This window comes from Ambystoma mexicanum, chromosome 7q (genome assembly GCF_040938575.1).
Source record: "Ambystoma mexicanum isolate Mex_15411 chromosome 7q, UKY_AmexF1_1, whole genome shotgun sequence".
In the NCBI taxonomy this organism is placed as follows: Eukaryota; Metazoa; Chordata; class Amphibia; order Caudata; family Ambystomatidae; genus Ambystoma; species Ambystoma mexicanum.
The window spans coordinates 487,995,054-488,014,932 of record NC_090941.1 but is presented as its reverse complement, the minus strand read 5'-3'; the positions used below and the strand labels follow the sequence as shown (position 1 = coordinate 488,014,932).

Here is a 19,879-nt window from a genome sequence, read left to right as displayed (position 1 = left end):
GAGTGGAGTGAAGAATGGTAGGAGGAGGGGAGGGTGAGGGGGGGAGGTAGGAGAGGGGAAGGTAGTTAGGGGAAAGAATAAGGGGGGAATCAGGAGGGGGAGGAGCTTCAGGGAGGGGAATGGAGGAGGAGAGATTTAAGGGAAGTGCGGAATGAGGTGAGGGTGGGGGAAGAGCGGATAGCAAGAGGGAGGAAGTTCCAGTGTAGAGGTGCTAGGAGTTGGAAGGAGCGGAAACGGGAGGCGGCACAAGGGGAGGGAGCTACAGTGAGAAGGAAATGGTCAGCGGACCGCAGGGGACGGGAGGGAGAGAAGGGAGGAGAGATAAGGGGGAGCGAGGCCATGGACAGATTTGAGGACAAGGCAGAGAAATTGAATTTAAGCTGGGAGTGAAAAGGAAGCCAGGCAAGGGAAGAGAGAGAGAGAGGAAGAGATGGAGTCACGGGTGGTAAGTAGAGAGAGGGTACGGACAGCAGAGTGGTAGATAGATTTAAGAGGGGCAAGATGAGAAGTTGGAAGTCCAATGAGTAGGGAGTAGCAGTAGAAGATGCGGGAGAAGATGAGGGAGGAGATTAAGAGTTTAGTAGCGTGGAAAGTGAGAGAAGGGCGGATTTTGCGAATATTGAAGGTGGTAGCGACAGGTGTGGGAAGTGAGGGAAATATGTTGGGAGAAGGAGAGAGAGGAGTCAAAGAGAACCCCTAAGTTACGAGCCTGAAGAGAGATAGGAAGATTGGAGGGAGGAAAGTGAATGAATGGGGGAGGAGTAGGAGGGGGAAGAGTTAGAGGGAAAGAATATAACTTCGGTTTTGTGAGTGTTGAGAGAGAGGAATCGGGAAGACATCCAGTTCTTAATGGCAGTAAGGCAGGAGGAGAGTTTTGGTGAAGGTCAGATGAGGAGGAGAAAGAGGAAGAGTTGAGTGTCGTCGGCATAGAAGTGGTGGGAGATGCCAAACGAGGGGATTACAGGGGCAATGAGGGAGGTGTAAAGAGAGAAGAGGAAAGGACCAAGTACCGACCCTTGTTGTATGGCGTACTTGAAAGGATAGGTAGGAGAGGACCGGTCACCCCAGGAGACAGTAAAGGAGCAGGAAGAGAGGTAAGAGGAAAGCCTGTGAAGCCAAAGGAAGAAAGAGTGAATGAGGAGGGGATGATCGATGGTGTCAAAGGGTGCAGAGAGGTCGAGGAGAATAAGGATAGAGGATTGTTTGGGGTGGCGAGCAGAGAGAAGGGAGTTGAGAATAGAGGTGAGAGCAGTTTCTGTGGAATGTTTGGGACGGAAGCCTGATTGGTGGGGTGGTAGGAGAGAGGAGTTAGTGACAAAGGATGAGAGCTGAGAGTAGGCAAGGCGCTCGAGAAGCTTTGAGAGGAATGGGAGAAGAGAGATGGGTCTGAAATTAGAGGTGAGAAGAGGATCAGTAGAAGGTTTCTTCAGGGTAGGGATGGTCGTAGCATGCTTGAAAGCAGAGGGAAAAGTAGCTGAGGAGAGACAGATGTTGAAAAAGGAGGTGAGGTAGGGGATAAGAAGAGGGTAAATCCTAGGGATGAGAAGGCAGTGGAGAGGGTCAGATGGGGCGGAGTTGGGGTGGGCTTTGGATAGTAAGGTGGAGACTTCGGAAGGGGAGACGGGATGGACGATGGACATGCAGGATGAGGGAGGGGGAGGAGTAGAAGTGAAATCGGGGGGTGGATTTTTTGACGAAGGGTAAGAATCTTAGAGGAAAAGAAGTTGGCGAAATCAGAAGGGGAGAGTGTAGAATTGGAGGAGGGATCAGGAGTGGGGGAGAGAAGTCGAGAGTTTGGAAGATACGGCGAGGGTGAGTGGCTTGAGAATGTAGTAGGTTAGAGAAGAGGATTTAGCAGAGGCGAGACAAGAGTCGTAGAGTGTGGTAAGAGAAGTAAGAGGTTTGGTTAGAGTGTGAGGGGGTTTTGAGCGAGAACAGTTTTCAGTGTTAAGAGCCTTAACGGGCAAGAATGTAAAAGCTCAAAAAGGTATACATGTTAGAAACTTTAACACAAGATTCAAATCCCAAGCAGGGACATGAAATGGGACTGGAGGGTACACGTTAGTGAGTCCCTTCAGAAATTGGACAATTAATGGTATCTTGATATAGGAAACCTCTTCAGAGGAGCGCTTAAAGATGTAAAGCGTGGCTAGGTATCCATTTATTGTTCCAATATTGAGCCCCAGATTGGCCAGATGTAACAGGAAAGAAAGCACAATAGCAGTGACACATTGAAAAGCGTCCACATTCTTGTCCTTGCACCAGTTATTGAACTTAATCCAACAACACTGGTACAATGATTTGGTTGCTGGCCTGGCCGAAAGCAAGATCTACATTACGTTGTCCGGGACTTCCCAATCCTTATATCTCAGCCTCTCAGAAACCATGCGTGAAAGGTGAGTGACTTGACCTCTGGATGGAGAACCCCAACCTTCCCCTTGAGAGAGAGAAGATCCTCTCTTTGTGGAAGACCTATAGGGCACATGGACATGTCCAGAAGGTCCGGGTACCAAGTCCTCTTGGCCCAATCCGGGGCAATTAGGATCATGGTTTTCCTGAAGTTTCTCAACCTCCTGAATACATGAGGAATCACAGGAACCGGAGGAAATGGGTACAGAAGTGGCCATTCCCATTCCACTACGAACGTGTACCCTAGGAGTACTTTTCGCACTTCCTGTTGACACTGGCCGCAAACAGATTCACCTGAGGGGTTCCCCAAAGGGTGAAGATCTTTTGAAGGACTTCCTGAGCTAGTTCCCACTCGTGGGAGACTGTGCTCTGCCCCCTCAAAGTGTCTGCCGCTGTGTTCTGCTCCTCGGCTCGGTGAACTGCCGATAGAGATTCCTTCTTGTATTGCCCAGAACCAGAGCTGCATTGCCCCTCTGCCAAGTGGTAGTGACCCTACACCACCTCCCTTGTTGAGGTAGTACATGGCCACAGGGTTGTCCGTCATTATCAGAACATTCTTTCCCCGCAAAGGCCATCAGCGCTAGTCTGATTACCCTCAGTTCCAAAAGGTTGATGTGTAGTTTGGCCTCCGATGGAGACCAACGACTGCTGATTGTCAGTTTGCTGGTATGGGCTCCCCACCCCATGAGTGAGGCGTCCGTCACTACAGTTATCTCCAGCCATGGTTGCCGAAAAGGTTGTCCCTTGAGAATGTTCTCCTCGCAAGCCCACCAAATCTGGTCCTGAGCAACTCTGCTCGGAACTTGCAGAAGATCAGAAATGTTCCTTCAAAATTGGGACGATCGAGTTCCGAGAGCCCATTGACGCATTCTCATTCTCAATCGGGCTTCTGGCACCAGAAAAATGCAGGATGCCATGTGACTGAGCAACCTAAAAAATAAATTGAACGCAGATGTTACCATCGGCAGAATGTATTGATCTCTCACCTCGGGAGGCGAGGCTTTCCCAGAGGAAGTTTCAAGGATTGCTCTGATGAATTGGAGTCTTTGGAATGCTATCATATGGGACTTCTTGTAATGGAGGGAGAAGCCCAGTCTGTGGCGGGAATGGCAGGTTATGCTGAGATGTTCGAGCTTGCTCGGGTGAACGAGCCCTGATCAGCCAATCGTCCATGTAAGGGTAGACGTGAATCCCCCTCTTCCTAAGACTTGCTGCCACTACCATCACGGTGGTGAAAACCCTCAGGCGGAGGTCAGCCTGAATGGCAGAACCCAAAACTGATGGTGAGAACCGCCAACCATGAACCTCAGGTACTTTCTGCGCTTGAGACCGATAGGCACATGAAAGTAAGCATCCCGAAGGTCCAATGCTACCAACCAGTCTTGGAGTTGGAGCCTGAAAGATATGAGAAAGGGTAACCATATTGAACTTGTCCTTCCTGAGGAACTTGTTCAAGCTTCTTAAGTCCAAGATGGGTCTCAAGCCTCGGTCGTTCTTGGGAATGAGAAAGTAGGGGGGGGGGGGGGGGGGGGGTACCAACCCTTGTTCCTCTCCGCAACAGGTACTTGCTCTATTGCACCTTTCTCTAGCAGCTAGCAGGGTTAATATCTCCTGCATAAGGAGCGGATCTGGAATTTTGACAGAGTTGGCTCCCGGTGGATGATCCCGAGGCCTTTTTAGAAAAGGAAGGCAGTAACCTTGAGCTACTGTTTCCAGTGCCCAAGCATCTGAAGTAATGCCCCGCCATTTATTCAGATGCTGAGAGATTCTGCCTCCCACTGAGGTCCTGTGCATCAAGGCCTCAGGGTGGCTTAGATGCGGTTGCAGCAGCGGCTGAGGGCAAAAATGCTGCTGCTGGGGCTGACTTTGCACCCCTTCCTCGTCCACCACGAGGGCATCTTCTTAGACCTTTCTGTACGGCCTGTCCTCTTCCTCTACCAACTGAGGAATAGTAACGAAAAAAACAACCTCTCCAGGAAGATAAACCCGAATAAGGTTGTTGAGGCTGCCAAATGGAGGCACTAAGGGACTTAACTGCGGCCTTGGAGGTCTGCAGCTTCTCCAGGCTTTCATCTGCCTTGCTGCCGAACAACCTTGAGCCGTCGAAAGGCATGTTGAGTAGCCTGGCCTGCACGTCTGGTGCAAACCCCCCCAACTTTCTCAACCACGCAAATCTGCACAGTACCGTGCTTGCAGCCATGGATCTGCTAATGCTGTTAGCAGTATCCAGTCCTGATAGACACTCCCATCGCCACCTTTTGATTTTGATACATTTTTAAACTTGCACCAGACAGAATGAACCATATTCGGGTGCAGATGACAACTAGACTTAGAATTGAACAGCTAAAGAAACGAACATTGGAATTCTGGTTCAGTCAATTTCTTCCTTTATTTGAATAGCAACGTTTTCAATTTCTTCCTAAAGATGTCAAGAGTCTCACACATTCTAATTTCCAATGGAAGTTCATTCTAGACTCTGGGGCCAAAGGCTCCAAAGCTTCTGTCTCCTCTAGTTACAAACTTAGTTTGTAAACTACAAATGAGGAGTTTATCCTCTGAATGTAGATTCCTTTTGGGATGATATGGTGTTATCTTATCAGCCAAATCCAAGGGTGCTAGTCCCTTCAAAAATTTGAAAATTAGACATGCCGTCTTGAATTTAACTCTATTCTCCACCATCAACCAGTGGATGGTTCTTTGTAGCGATGAAACAGGATTTCTTTTCCTAAGATTACCAATTACTCTAATTGCTCCATTCTTTGCCCTCTGCAGTCGGTCCATTTGTTTTTTTCCTGCTAGCAAACCATTGCAGTAGTCCAGGTGGGGGTTGGTAATTGACCCCACCACAGCCGCCCTATCTTCCATTGGAATATAGGGTAAAATATTCCATAGGGAGCGCAGTGCAAAATAGACTGTTTTTACTTTCGCTCCCACCAGACTCTCGCTCCCCAGATTCTCTTGCCACCAGAAGCCTAGTTCTTTACTATATTCAGAAAGCCTTCCCTTTTCTCGCCTTCTGGAATATGTTCAGCCGCTGTTTTGACAAAGTCCCACAGGGTATGGGTGAACCTGGCTAGGGTACAGGTAACATTAGTGGACTTTAGGGGCATACTGCCCGAGGTAAACACCTTGCGAGCCCACGCATCCACCATTTTTATCATCTCTATCTGGGGAAATGGAGTGATAGGCTGACTGTCTAGTGGAAGTTGCAGCCTGGACCACCAAATTCTCAGGTGTAGGGTGTTTGCTGCGATAATCAGGGTCACTGGTTGATGGTCTGCATTTCCTGGCAAAGTTCCTCATTGACAGCTGGAACAGACTCAGGAGTCTCCCAGTTAGCCACCACCTTCCTCTGAAGGGCTCTATGAAAAGGTAGAATTGGGTCTTTTTGGGGACATTGGTCCAGGATATCCGTCATGTCATCCTGTTCGAACGTTGGTGAGGCCCGACTTCAAACCATGTACTCAGTAACCCTGTTCATAAGATTCCTGTACCGAGTCAGCATGCTCTGAAGGGTCAGGTTTAGCCAAGTCCAGCTCTGGTGATGTATCAAGACCACGGGCAGAGTGGAGGGAGTCGCAGAGAGCTTTCATTTTTGACTCATGGTCAATTTATTCTTCAGGCACTGCTCTAGTGCCAAATCTGACACCCAATGGAGAAATAGCTTCCTCTCCGGCACTTTCCTTCTCAAAAATCGAGGACATTGACTTAAAGTCTGTCTTCAGTACAGGTCTGTAAATTTTCTCCTGGACCGGAATTTGCCTCAAGGGAATCGTCGACATAGTCTTCGATAAAGGAGTAGATGTCTCTTTTGGCTTCAGCGTCGAAGCAATCTGTGCCGAAGGCGTCGATGAAATCAAATGTTTTGACGTATTATGCTTTGCCGGTATCAGAGACGGACTCGACTCGCGGGTCAAAACCCTCGACACGTTAGTGTCGAATCAAGGATGACGAGTCTCCGATTTACTACTCGACTTGGCCAAAGTTGTTTTTTGACCTTCCTGCGTCGTCCAAAGGAGTGACCGGGGTCTGGCTCTTGCGAGGCTCTTTTGAGGGGGGTCGAGGCCACATTCTCAAAGATTCGCAACATCTCTACTCTAAACGCCTTCCACTTGCTAGAGGAATCCGACCTATTCGGGCATCGTATAACCTCAGACAAGGTATCAGACGACTAAGAGGGAGACCTACGGTGCCTTTTCTTCACCTTCTTGGAGCTAGAAGACGAAAATGGTCTCGACCGACTCCTCGATCAAGACCTTTTAGAGTGTTTATGCAGAGTGGAGTCCTTGAACTCACCGGACTTTTTATATATCTTCGAAGAGCCCTTCAAAGCTTCCCGCCCCACTGCCAATTTACCTTTGCGTTTCCCAAGAGCTTTTTCAGTCAGACTGACAGGAGCCGCAGCAGTCAGTCCAATGGCTGGAACCCAAACACCAAAAGGCAGACACGGCGAGGTCTGTTATCGACATTTTCGCCCCAGTCGTGACGTTTTTTTAAAAAAATTACTTGGGGATAGGAGTGGTCAAAGACGACGTTGTCTTGAAGAAAATACAAAGCGCGCCATTATCTCGAAGCAAAGCTATTGGAAAAACAACTTTAGCCAACGGGAGTGGCACAAGCTATTTGTACTACTGGTGACAACATGCTACGGCGGCCCTCGAGGGACATCAAAGCCACGGCATCCTGCACAGCGCCCTCTGCCGAGATTTTTTTTCCCCCAAAGCAGCAAAGCTGGCGAGATACGAGTATCCAAGATGAGGAATACATGGGAAGACCCAATCCATTCGAAATACAGTCATTTATTTAGGCCTTTAGAACACACTAAAAATGAAACTAGCAGGAAGTAATATCACACAATACTCTGTTCAAATGAGAACCAGTCAAGTTCAATTCCCTATTGTTAGGACTGATTTTCTATACTGGGGACAGATGTATAGAAAGCCAACCTCTTCTGTGATGGACAACTTTGGGAGCTGTAGCCAAACCAGTCAAAGGTAGCCGTGACGAGTGGTCTAGGCTAAGTCTCAAGAGGTGGTGAGCTTGTAAAGGGTCCACAATGAGTACACACAATGGGAGTCACAAATTACACTGAGACAATATGTATAAAAATATAGTTAGTTATGGCAAAACACTATGAAAAATCACAGAACACTAATACTAGAATACATATATAAAGTCACTAGAGTAGGGCATAAAACATATCAAACCCCTGTAAAGGAAAGTAGAGATTAGATTATGCACTACAGGTACACAGAAATTAGCCCCAATTTCAAAAGTCCTTCCCTAAATTGTCTGGGGCCTAATGCCCAAAAGTCCAGGAAACGTTCCGACACAGTTTGTAACGCTGGAAAAAATGAAGCTAGGGTATCTGGGGTCCAGTGAACGATTCCAAGGGTTAGTGGACAAGCTATACTAGTCAACTAAATTATCTCCAACTTTTGGAAGGCTTGCACAAGCAAGGAATGGCAAAGCCTAAGTGTTATAAAAGTTTATAAAAATTAGCAAAACCTTTAAAAGGGAGTCTAGGGGCAGGTAAGAACCACTAACTCACCCCCCATACTCAGATTCTTCACAAGTCGGTGGAAGGCCCGGGGCCGCTCCCCCCCCCCCCCCCCCCCCCCATCAGCCTCAGCACTTGATTCACAGGGGTTGCAGGTTCAAGCAGTTCTCCAGTCGGTGTCTTTGGCTGGTGCAAGGACACACTGTGGCAGAATGCAGCAAAACACGATAAATGACCTCTCAGGACTGGACTCGACTCAGGTGAGCCGTTTTGGATGGTGGTCACTGCAGCACAGCGACGCAAAGGGACTTGCTTTTCGCAGCCAGACGTTCCCCTCCTATCTAGGGTCCCCCTTGATGCTAGGACTCCGCAATTTCATAAGTCTTGGAGGACAAGGCAAGGATCCCCCGCCCCCATGTTCCAGGCCTCAGCACGGAACGGCGACAGTACAGTAGCCCAAACCAGAGCTGGTCAGCCACTGGGTGGTCCCGGGGCACTTCCGAAGACTCTTCGCAGGTTACCTAGAAGACATCAGGAATGGATGTTCGCTCCACTCCACGAGTCGCAGCTCACTCGCAGGACTGAAGATTGATAGCAAGACGTCTCTTCCAGGACAGCAGCAGAAGTTGGCTGCCAGGTCTCCTTCAGACAGGTCACCAGTCTCCTCACAGGTCTCACAACTGGACAGGTGTCTTGGCTCCTTCAGGTTTCTCCAGCATCTCTCCAGAGTGGGTGCAGGGGTCCTCTTATCCCAAGAGCCAGGTAAGAGCAGAAACTTCCACTAGCCAATAGTAGAACAAGCCCCACACACCCAGCAGTGCTCCAATTCGGACCACTGGCGGGACAACTCATGCATATCACTCAGGCACAGTGAAAACAGTTTGTAGATTGGGACCAGACAGTCCCAGCCCACATCCTGTCAGCAAATACACATAGCCCTCCATTAACCGTCAAAAGCCTCTGCTTTTCTGGGAACTGGAAGTCCATATAAGGATTTTCCTGGCCTCAGAGGCAAGGAAGAAGGCTAAAAGACAAGATGGCCAAAAGAATTGGTAAAAACGCACTGCTGCCACCAGCTTGTCCATTTAGCACACCTAGAGTAACCAAAAATCTGAGTTAGTCTAGGGCAAAAACAAACGTGTACCCCCATTGTACTGCATTGTAAGATGCATTGTACCATGATAAAAAGGTACCACAAGTGATAACACGTTACTAAAAGTAGTAATAAAGTAACTAGGCTTAGGGAAAGAATGTTTCCTAGTACAGACAGCCTGAAGGACATGTCAGTTTACCCATGACAGATGAACAAACGAGTGTAGTGAAGCTCAAGGGTTCACTGCACTTGAGGTATCAGGTTAGGATCAAAAATATAAGCAAAAAGTTTGGAGGTCCATAAAAATGGAAGGAAAGGTGCAGTAAAGAGAAATCTAACCCAACACCTATACTGAAGAACAACCTTAAGATGTATGAGCCTAGTGCCTAAAAGCCGCAGGTTCCAACACAAAGTTTCTCACAATTCTGTATTCTCTGAAGTGCTGCAATGGACAAGGGGTGGTGAGTCCGAATAATTTAAAACCATTTAAAAGTTCTGCAACAATTTAGCACAAGACAGGTAAGCTCTACTGTCCGTCCTAGACCAAAGGCTAAACCAGAGTCAGGTGACTTAACCCAGGTTCAACAACCAAAGGAAAGTAAGTTGGAGATAGGAGACAAAGGGCTCAGTTTCCAAAGTTATGAAATGTAAGACAGAAGGGGGGTGGGCGCACGTTGCAGGTATGCTTACTCACCCCCACCCCAACTAAGATTTTCCCAGATATCTTGTGGATCATCTGGTTGTCGCTGAGGGCTCGATCTTCCACGGTTGGTTCCTGTGAGAGGTGCCCAGAAGTAGCAAGTTTGAGGATTCTTCAGTTTGAAAGGAAATTCAAGATGCAACTCCTGGTGGTTAAGAAACAAAGACTCTAACAATGCAGACCTCCTTGGAACACTTCACTTGACAGAGGAAGGAAAGTTCCAGCGATGATTACGGTTTGCAGGCAAGAACAGGCGTCCTTCTAGTCGCAGTCACAGCAGCTGCTCCAGGACAGGTTGAGTGAAAGTGGGATGCTGAAACTCATGGAGAAGACTTGTGGCACAGGAATAAGCCTTGATCGCGCTCCATTGCTACCTTAATTGGGTTTTGGCTATCCCCTTCACTAGTTCCCTGTCCACTATAACGAGGGTGGCCTCCTACAATATTTCCAACAGGCCAGACACTAGAAATACATCTTAACTGTGAGGGACCCCAAGAGAAAGCTTGTCGGTCCACCGGGAAGTCCAGGGACACTTCTGAAGGGCTAAACACTTCAGAAGGTGTTGAGACTAGTTGGTCCCACTAGTGCAAGGGCTAAAGCACCACTCAGGGTCCTCTGAAATCAGGCAGACGAGCAGGGCATCACCAGGCTAGACACTGGAAGGGATGCCAGGCCACTTTTGGAGTCAGATATTCAGCCGGCTGCTCCTCTACGATGGATTCTTGACTCCAACGTAGACCTAAGAAAAGCTGCAGAGGTCCTCCTTTTATCCAAGATCGAGCTGGAAGCATGTCCAAGCCCACTAATGGGAAGGGTCTGCACCATTCAAACTGCCAGTAGTTGTCCAATCCGAGACAGAAGCAGACTCTCTGGCACCAAGGATGTGGAATGGAACTACATAGTCCTAGCCCCCTTCATCGGACTCTCACAAAGGCTCACTAGCCTGTGAAAGCGGTCACTGTAACGGCCAAGTGCATGACCTTATAAGGACTTTCCTGACCTTGGAGGGCAGGAAGCAGGCCAAACTACAATATGGCCAAAGAACAATCGAAAACCCTGTGGCACAGCCATTTTAGTGCACTAGCCATGTTTAGTAGCCATATGTGAATGTGAACACCAGAAATTATGCAAAACATGTAAAAATGAAACTGCTACCAGCTCGTCTTTCAGTGCATATAAAAGTAACCAAAACCCTTTGTGTAAAAAGCTAAGGTGATACAAAAGTATTCCAATTGCGCTGCATTGTAAGATGCTGTGCAATGTTATAAACACAGGAATTCAAAAGGAAAACAGTTTCCAGTTTTGGTAGTCTGAAGGACTGATGCGTTTCCCCATAACATGTGAGAAAAAGGCAAGGAGAGTGCAGCTGGAGGCTTTATTTCCCTTCAAAAAGTCAGGACAGGATCAAAAATAGAGTAAAAAGAATGGGGTTCCAAAGGAAACTATAGAGGGAAAGTTGCACAAAGGAAATCTTTCCAAACAGCATATATGGTATTTTTGACCCGGGAATGCCGAAAGGAGGCCCGGTACACTAAGAGCAAAGGACGAGCAAAAACCTTGCGTCACTGCCATCTTTAGGGGGTAGCCCTTTACAGTAAATGCAAAAGTGTACAAGATAAAAATTATACAAACAGAAAAATATTTGCTACCACTAGTTCATCCTAAGCCCATGCTTAAAGTAACCAAAAAGCCACCATCTAAAAGGGTATAATGAAACTAAAGGATTCTCCAAGTACTGAAAGTCTTGGGTACTGATCAGTTTCGCAATATGACTGAGCAAAAAGAAAAGGGAAGTAAAGCAGAAGGCTTTACTCTACTCCAAAAATGAGTTCAGCAGTCACAACAAAGCAAAAAATAAATAAATGTGCCCCATAGAAGTCTATGGGAGGAAAGCAGCAAAATTAAATATTTTTTTTACCAACACTCACCAAAGAGGTTCAAGGTTTCTCAGGGGAACTACTAGGACTTTGATGAAGCCTTATACATTAGACTCACCAGGGAAAGCTCTAGTAACTAGCAAAGGAAACATGATCAATAAGCCTTCTTTTCAAACTCAAATTAAAGGGCTTTCAACCTCACACCTTACAAGTTTAAAAAAAAAAAAAATTGTTAATTGTCAAAGCATGTGTTCATTCGGAGCCAACCTTACGCCAGTCCTTTTCCTGCCTCTTTGCTTTCCTTGTGCTAGATTAGCATTCTAAGTTGATAACTCCATTAAGAGTAATGATGTCCTGCAATCGATAGAGGGTTGCAATATTGAACATTTTCAGGAAACAGCTTAACCCACACCAAATTCTATACAATTGTGAAGATGTACCAGAATGTTTAAAGGTCAACAGCTGCACAAAAAGTCCCCTTTAAGTTTAAAAGCTTTCTTGTTCCTACCTTAGCCAATTGGTGAATTATCATCGGAATTAATCCAGCATCTATCACAGCCTGGACTTGCTGCTGATTACCTGCAGTGATGTTGGAAAGGAACCACACTGCTTCCTACAACACAAAAGAGTGCCATTTAAGGCCAACCTTTTTAAAGCTTGCATATATATATGTATATATATAGAGATTTATAACAAACATTACAAAACCTTTAATAGTTTCTCTGATGCTTGTATACTTGCATCTGCTTAGATTCACATGCTTTGCAAAGGCTGCCATTCAGGGGTTGGTGCAGAGTATAAGGAACAAGTTACTTACCTTTAACTGCTGTTCTCCAGCATGGGTCTGGTATGGTTTTACATGCTCATGAATGTTCCCCGTCAGGCTGGGAATCCTCAGTAAAAGAAAAAACAGTTTCACTTTGGTTTATAGGAGAAAGACAGTTTATAAACTAATCACTGAGCTCTGGGGCATACTGCCCCCAGCCAATGCCTGCCCTCTACCTAAGCCCCTCCTCTGGCAGCCATCTTCGGATTTGGTAGCACGTAAAGTGGAAGTATTACCAAGAAGAGCCACAGAGGGGCAGGAGGGAGGGTTCACATGTGAATCCATGCCAGGTGCATGCTGGAGAACAACAGTTACAGGTAAGTAACTTGTCCCTTCTCCAGCATGGGGTCTGGCATGGATTCACATGCTCATGAAGAACAGATAGCAGTGCATACATACACAACACCGATGTGGCAAGGCTCAACAGAAGCAATTACTCTTAGCGGCTCACCTTTAAGCGAACAGATTGTATAGCACTGCCTGGCCGACTCTGGACTCCTCCATGGAATCCCTGTCGACGCAGTAGAATTTCATTAAGGTGTGCGTAGACCTCCACGTAGCAGCCCTGCAGATGTCCAACAGGGGCACACCGGACCGGAACAAACGCTCTGGTAGAATGGGCTCTCGGACGGTTAGACAACAGTCGGTTCGCCAACCAATGACAATGAGTGATGCAGTCAGAGAGCCACCTGGTGATGGAAGCCTTGGACAAGGTCTTCCCATGGTTCACTGGACCAAAGTTCACAAAAAGCTGAAAAGCTTTCCGGAAACTTTGTGCAGGCCACATAAAACTTCAGTGCTCGAGCCACATCCAGCGAGTGCGAAGTCCTTTCAGCCGGTGACGAAGTTGCCAGAAAACACACCAGTAACACTAAAGGCTTGTTGAGATGAAATTCCGATGGAAGCTTGCGCATGAAGGAGGGGTGCATCCGCAGCACCACCCTCGTCTCGTGGAAAGTCGAGAAAGGCCGCTTGCAGGACAGGGCCTGGATCTCACCTACTCTCCTGGCAGAAGTGATGGCCACGAGTAAAGCAGTCTTCCAAGACAGGAACTTAAGCGGAGCTTGCTGAATCGGCTCAAATGGGCCCCCATGAGCCTAGTCAGCACCACGTTGAGTTCCCATGCCGGGGCAGGCACCTACACTGGCGGGAAGGAACAGAACGGTCCTTCGATGAACTCCTTCACTAGATGGTGTGACCACAGAGAAGACCATCCCAGAGACCCGGTGTATAGCAGGAGATCGCTGCTAGATGCACCTTGATGGAGGCTTGAGCCAGCCCTGACTTAGCCAAAGACAACAAGTATGGAAGGACCTGGGGTGCTGTGACCCTCAGAGTTAATCTTCTGCAACTGGCACCAAGTCACAAAATGTTTCCATTTGTGCCTTTAGCACTTCAGCGTCGACGATGCCCTGGCTTTGGCGAGGACCTCCCATCAGTCAGCAGGTAACTCAACCACCGAACTCTAGGGCTACAGAAGCCAGGCCTTTAGGTTCGTGGTGCACCTCCTTCCCTGGCGAGAAGATCTGTGACCACTGGTAGCCTGACTGGAGGGGACGCTGACATGCGGAGAAGGTCCGGGTACCAGTTTGCCTCGGCTATGCTGGCGCGACAAGGATCATCCTGCACTGGCTCCGTCTGAGTTGACTGATGACTCTTAGTAGCAGCGGCAACGGAGGGAACGCATACAGGAATAGGCCTTCCCATTGGAAGGAGAATGTGTAACCCTCCCACCCCCAATGCTCCCCGCATGGGGAAACCTGCAGGCGAACCTCCGGCACTTGGTGTTCATCGCTGTCACAAACAGATCGATCTGGGGACTGCCCCACATGGGGAAGGGGTTGTCCACTTGATCCTGCCGAAGCTCCCACTCGTGGCAAGAGCGCAGCACCCTGCTGAGGGAGTCGGCGACAGCGTTGATTCCCACCAGGTAGAAAGGAATGAGGAACATCCCCTGGGCGACGGCCCAGTGCCACAACTCCTGCGCCTCTCTGGAAAGCTCCGGGGATCTGGTGCCCCCTGCTTCCGGATGTAAAACATTGTGGTGGTATTGTCCGTGAAGACCGTCACCACTATGCCCTTGAGGGATGGAAGAAATGACTTATTGGCCCAAAACACAGCCTGTAGTTCTAGTACGTTGATGTGTAGGGCCTTATCCACCGGCAGCCACAGGACTCTGGCGTGGAGACATCTGGTGTGTGCTCCCCACCCTTCCAGGGAAGAGTCCTTCATGACAGTCTCCTGGTTTGGGGGGCTGGGGGGTTTCTGGAAATCCATGCCCCCAGCGATGTTGGAGTGAATGCCCCACCACCTTATCGCTCGACGGAACTCCTCGTTGAGCGCAATCCTGTCTTTGAAACATCCGGACACTTGGATCCTACGGGTGTCCAGGAACTCCTGGAGTGGTCGCCTCCACAACCTGCAGAGCCGAACCAGGCAGATGCATGACGACATGTCGAGCAGCAACTTGTTGGTCCTCACTGTGGCGATCTTTAGTGCCAACAGCCGTTGCACCTTGCCCAAAATGGCCGCCATTCTCTACTCTGACGAGGCCGCTAAACAGGACACTGTTGAGCCTGGACCCCAGGAGCAGAGCGTTCTGCAATGGCGTTAAACAGGATTTTGCATAGTTCACCGAGAACCCCAGATCCGTCAGTAACCGGACGGTCCTCTCTGTGTGATCAACGGCGATGTCCTTTGACTTGGCCCAGATGAGCCAGTCGTCGAGGTAAGGGTACACATGAATCCCCTGTAGTCTACTTCAGTCTGAGGGGAGAACCTTGAAGTGGTAGTGCTTCCCTTGTACGATGAAGCGCAGGAACTTGCGATGTTTTGCGTGAATGGGGACATGGAAGTACGCGTCCTCCAGACCCAACGACAACAAAGTCTCCCTCTGCCAGTTCGCCGAGCACGTGCTGCAACAATACCATCCTGAATTTCTGGGACTTTATGAACTTCAGCTGTCATAGGTCAAGAATGGGCCTCCAGCCCCCAAACTTCCTTCTTACCAGAAAGTATCTCGAGTAAACCTCAGAGCTCCGGAGTCGCTTCAGAACTAGCTCGATCGCCCCTTTTCGTAACATGGCCCGAACTTCCAGCAGCAGCTGAGGGACGTGGTGTTCCTGTCGGCCATTGATGGTATTCGTGGACACTTTTGCTGAAACTCCAAGATGTGTCCGTGGGCAAGAGCATCCAACACCCATCGATCGGTGGAGATGTTTTCCCAAACGCTGACAAAGTTTGTTAGCCGGCCTCCCACCGGGGTGCAGAGGTGGGGGCCCGACGTCTATGCCGGTTCAGTCCTGCTTTGAGGCCAGCATGCCACCCTGGGAGCCTTAATGACGACAGCCACCTCTGAAGGCCTTGGAACAACCCCTTCCTGGGTCGTGGAACGGGAGGGCTGGAGTTAAGAGGACGATCCACCGCTGAAACTCTTCAAAGACCTCCCTGTCTTTCCTCCTGAGGGACGAAAGGACGGACAGTGCTGCTGCAGCGTCCTGAGAGCACGGGCAGTCTCCGTGTCTGCATTGATGGCTTGAAGAGATTTGTTGACTGCCTTGCTGTAAAGATGGTCGCCGAACCGCATGTCCAGGACTCTCGTCTGGACCTCTTGTCTGAAGTTGGTGGCCATCAGTCAGCCCCGACGACAGAGGCAAACCCTGTTACCCCCATCTGGTGGAACCCTGTGTGCGCAATGTCCAGGGCCAAGGTGATGGCGTGGTCCGACGCCACTTTGCCTTCCTGAAGGATCTCCATTGCTTGTCCTCAGGGAGGAAATCAAGAATCGGAAACGTCTTGTACCATAGCTCCCGCTCGTACCTGGCCAGGATCGCCAAGACGTTGGCCGCCTTGATCGCCGTTGCTATCGAGCAAATGACCTTCCATCCAACGGCGTCCAGTTTCTTCCCCTCACCTTCCGGGGGAATAGAGGTTGACGATGACCGGTTGGATGACTTGTTCCTTGCTGTGGCCAAGACCACAGAGTCCGGCGATGGTTTGCGACTGCAAACACTTGGGCGCAGATTCCAGCACCAAATACTTCTTCTCTAGCCGGTCTCTTAGCCGAGGCCGAGCATGGGTCCTTCAGGAGGGCCAACCCCTCATCCCAGATTTCGTCCAGGAGAAGTATTGACCAAACGGTCTTCCTTATCACCTCCCAGCGCTGGTAAAGGAAGCCTTCCTTTTTCTTCTCTTCTGGGGTGAGCTGAAAAAGTTCTGGCGCATGGGCAATCATGGAATGGAAGGATCCCAGTTCGTCTGGCCGAGCATCCCTTGGTGGCAGAGAGAGGCCACTGTCGTCAGTGTCCATCGTAGCGGTGTCCGTTCCCATCTCCCTTGGGGGTGAAGGCAGTGATGGCTGGAGCAGAGGGTGCCTCCTCCTTTTCTTCGACGGAGGTGGCCCCGGAGTCAACAGGGTCCCCACTGGTGGAGTCGCTGGCAGTGCCGTCGGCATCCTCTTCTGAATCTCCGACACAAATGTGTGGAGGTGAGCAAATATCCAGAGACAGATCCCTGGAGGGTGTCTGGGGACAGGAATGCTGGGCCCAGCGCCTGTGCAGTCGCCTCCCGCAGGCGACTCGACATTCTCGTCATCACCCATCTCCTCTGGGATGTGGATGGAAACGTCTTCCTCATCGGATGATGAAATATCCATGCCCTGCAGCTCCTCCACTCCCCCCAGGAGCCCCTTCTTCGGGTCCAGAGGGGTCTGTCTTGGGCTGAGGCATCCCCTTCTCTGGAGTCTTCTCCACTGGCCTGGCAGAAGCCTCCCGCCTGGGAGGGAGCACCACTCCAGCCGCCACAGGGGTACCCTGGGCAGAGAGGGTAGCCGCAAGCATCTCGATAGAAGAGGACGTTTGGCCTGGATCACCATGGCCTGCGCCGGCAGGACAGAATCTGTGTCCTGCTTGGCCTTCTCTGGCTTCTCCCGCATCTTCCCCAGGATAGCCGACTTTCTCGACGAAGAGCTGGAGTGATGGCTGGAGATTGAGGCAGGATAGCCGACTTTCTCGACGAAGAGCTGGAGTGATGGCTGGAGATCGAGGCAGATGGAGACTATGGGTTCACCCTGACTGTCGTGGGAGCAGCTTGTGCGGCAACCCTGTCAGAAGCGGACTGGCAGTGCTTGGCCTTGTCTTGGACACCCAAGGATGGAGCGCCCTCAAAGGACTTAAACCCGCTCAGGTTCTGGATGAGGCCAGTCCCTGCGGACCGCCCGGGGTACAGGCCTTGGTCTTGAGCCACGTCGCCAGTCAGACGTGACGGCCCTTCATCGTGTGCTTGGAGAAGCCACGGCAAATCTCACAATCTTCCTCCTTGTGCGTTGGGTGTAGACAATACAGGCACTGGGAATGCTAGTCATCCGTGAAAACATTCTACAAGCCACAGCTGGTGCAGAGCTTGAAGAGGGAAGGCCCGGTCCTCCTCCTCCAACATGATCTGGCGCGGTGCAGGCCTGAAGGACTTCTGGAAACTTCCAAGAAGAGAACACTCGATGATGCCCTTGAGGGGCAAGGTATAAAGCCGAAAAACGGATCCGCGTTGATCGGATGGATAAGCGATGAAGCACAAAGGCTCGATTGAACAAAACCAGAGTTTTCCTATCGAAAAAGTGTGGAAAAACGCAGAAAGCTCGATGAGCAAAACGCGAGGACTCCCAACACTTGAACGTGTGGTAAAAATCTGAAGACGGCGCCAGAGGAGGGGCTTAGGTAGAGGGTAGTCATTTGCTGGGGGCAGTATGACCCAGAGCTCAGTGATTCATTTATAGGAGAGACAGTTTATAAACTAAACTTAAACTGTTTTTTCTTTTACCGAGGATTCCCAGCCTGATGGGGATTAAGAATGAGCATGTGAATCCATGCCAGACCCCATGCTGGAGAACATGATTTATTCTAGGATTTAGAAAAAAGGGACGTTGGCTGGGCATTCTTGTGATACTATCCCCTACTGTGACATGTACTGTACCCATGATTTCTCACCTGCCGAGGTCCTAAGATTATTTTCCTGACCTGAGGTTGCATGGAGTGCATAGTGAAATGTGAATGAATAATTGTTTGAAAAACCCTCACATAAAAACCGATTGTCTATGGCACCTTCTCCTCCCACTGAGGGGAGGATGGGTGGGCGAATGTGAATCTAAGTAGATACAAGAATCAGAAAGATTATTACAGGAATGTAAATGCTCGTCTTCTGAGGCTTGTGGCCCTGCTTAGAATCGCATGCTTTAATAATTAGTCTTTGAATGGACTAGCAAGTAGTAACGGAAGAAGGTGGTGGGTTGATGGAAGGAACCAAGTCAAACAAATGTTTCAGCACTGCTTGTCCCACCATTGAATCCTTTCTGGCTTGTCTGTCAAAACAATAATGTATTGGCAAAGTGTGCATTGAACTCCATATGGCTGCCCTGCAGATAGCTTGTAGTGGCACGTTAGCAATGAATGCTAATGTAGGTGTAAAAGGCAGTGTATTGTTTGACAATGTGTAACGCTGCTGTATGCATCTTACGAAACATCTAGAGATAGTAGCCTTTGAGACAGGATCCATTCTCTCCCAGCTGCTAAGAAAGAACTATTCTGTATTCCAGAGTGGTTTAGTTCTGTTGACAGTACATTAACGCCCTTTGAACATCCATTGTGTGCAGTACTCTTTCCCCACAAGTTTGAGGATTTTGAAACAAAGCAGTTGATTGGTTGACATGCAATTATGTGTTTAGATGAGAAGTGTGGGTGTGTGTTCTGACGACCAACTTGTTTGAGTTTTGTGACAAAAAGGTTCTGTCATGGACAATGCCTGAAGCCCCATTACCCTCTGTATAGATAGAATTGCTATAAGGAAAGCAACCCTGCGAGACCTTCTGAGGCTTGCTTTATGCATTGGCGCAAAAGGAAAGTCCATGAGTTTACTTGGGACAATATTTAAATCCCATCCTGGGGCTGGGTTTACAATTGGGGGATAAAGCAGTTTTACTACTTCAATGAAGGCTTATGCAACAAACTCTCCACCAAGACACTTTACTCTGCAAAGTTGTATAAGCCGAGAGCTGCTAGATGGAACTTTAATGAATTAAAAACAAGACCAGAGTCTAAAAGGTGCAATAGGTAGTACACTATATGTAACGGTGAGCAGTCAATTGGGTTGACATTTGACTTTACACCATATCACAAATCTCTCCCAATGGTTAAAGAAGCAGTATCTAGTGTTGGCTAATAGGCATTCTTTAGAATTTCCATGAATCTGTGACCAAATTACAACTTCAGGAGCCAAGCTGCTAAGTTGATTGTCTGAGGATGTAAGATTAACCCCCGATTCTGTGACATGTTCAAAGGACACATTAGTCTCATTAACGGACAAATGGACATTTTGAGGCGGCGTGAAACCCACATTTGAAGAGCCCACATTGGAACTATTAGAATCATTGTAAAGTTCACCTGGAGCTTCTTGTGGACTACTTTAACAGTGGGGACGGAAGAAA

General features: G+C 48.9%; 1 protein-coding gene across 1 annotated transcript in view; it reads right to left on the bottom strand.

Annotated features, from left to right (window-relative positions):
- KPNA3 (karyopherin subunit alpha 3) overlaps positions 1 to 19,879 on the bottom strand; it is a 1,475,105-nt gene that overhangs the window by 383,510 nt on the left and 1,071,716 nt on the right. Inside the window, exon 13 of the mRNA XM_069640670.1 lies at positions 12,088 to 12,192. Within this exon, the coding sequence (XP_069496771.1) occupies positions 12,088 to 12,192 (105 nt within the window). The remainder of the gene's footprint in view (positions 1 to 12,087; positions 12,193 to 19,879) is intronic.